Source organism: Wasmannia auropunctata, unplaced genomic scaffold, assembly GCF_000956235.1.
Source record: "Wasmannia auropunctata unplaced genomic scaffold, wasmannia.A_1.0 LD336085.1, whole genome shotgun sequence".
Taxonomy (NCBI): Eukaryota; Metazoa; Arthropoda; class Insecta; order Hymenoptera; family Formicidae; genus Wasmannia; species Wasmannia auropunctata.
The window spans coordinates 971,500-972,418 of record NW_012026805.1 but is presented as its reverse complement, the minus strand read 5'-3'; the positions used below and the strand labels follow the sequence as shown (position 1 = coordinate 972,418).

Below are 919 nucleotides of genomic sequence, written 5' to 3'. Positions count from 1 at the left end.
TGAATTAGTATGCCAATTACATTTTCTTATTGTACATGCTGTAAATAATTAAAAAATTAAATGGCATACCAAATACTATTATACCTGATCGATTGTGTTGACGCACATCTTTAAATCGACATAGCGATCTTTTCATCCACCTGAGCAGTATGCCAACGATATATTCCATTAATTTATATAAAACTGTGATTATTTACTAAATGGCAACACAAATACTGTCATACCCGAGCCTATGTCCTAAGAGCTCACTTTGCGCCGTTATACCGACCCCTTTCATCCACTTTAAAGGTATGCCAATTACAGTACGTCGAGTTTTTTCTTTCTTCAGAGATTGGTACAACTGTCGGACTGAATACTGTAATGTTTTTTTCGTTGTACAAATAATTATTTAAAAAATTGTTCTTTACAAGTACATCCACTGTACACGTATGCCAATTGGTCTCTTGTTGTTTCTAACACTGAAATAGTAAAATAATATGGGTCTCCAACTGAATACTATGATGCCCACAAAACCTGCGATGAGCTCCCGGACTATCATGGGTCCATCAATTTCCGAAAGTCTCTGTCAGGTGATTGCGTACTTCAGCCGTAAAGTCTGCAGGAATATCAGATTGTGCCCATTGAGCCTGGGAGCTAGGCCTGTTGTGCAATTCAATTAAATTTCCGTCACGTCGTAACCAAGCATCGTCGACCCATGAGTCCTATACTTAAATGCTTGTATTGATTCTTTTTTCATTACACAAATTTATGACAATTTAATTGTTATCATTATTTTGATGATTCAATAAAATTATTTTTAGATCTGTATTTAAAAAAATTTAGACCTTCTATAAATAATCTATACTCACCCGCAAAAAAACCGGGCACCTAAATTTTAGCTCAAATTTTTAATAAGATCGGAAGAGCACACGTCTGAACT

At 35.1% G+C, this 919-nt stretch overlaps 1 protein-coding gene across 1 annotated transcript in view; it reads right to left on the bottom strand.

The window, feature by feature from the left end:
- Window positions 1-545: 545 nt before the first annotated feature.
- Window positions 546-919, bottom strand: part of LOC105448531 (RNA-directed DNA polymerase from mobile element jockey-like) — a 6,075-nt gene continuing 5,701 nt past the window's right edge. Inside the window, exon 4 of the mRNA XM_011687177.1 lies at window positions 546-701. Within this exon, the coding sequence (XP_011685479.1) occupies window positions 546-701 (156 nt within the window). The remainder of the gene's footprint in view (window positions 702-919) is intronic.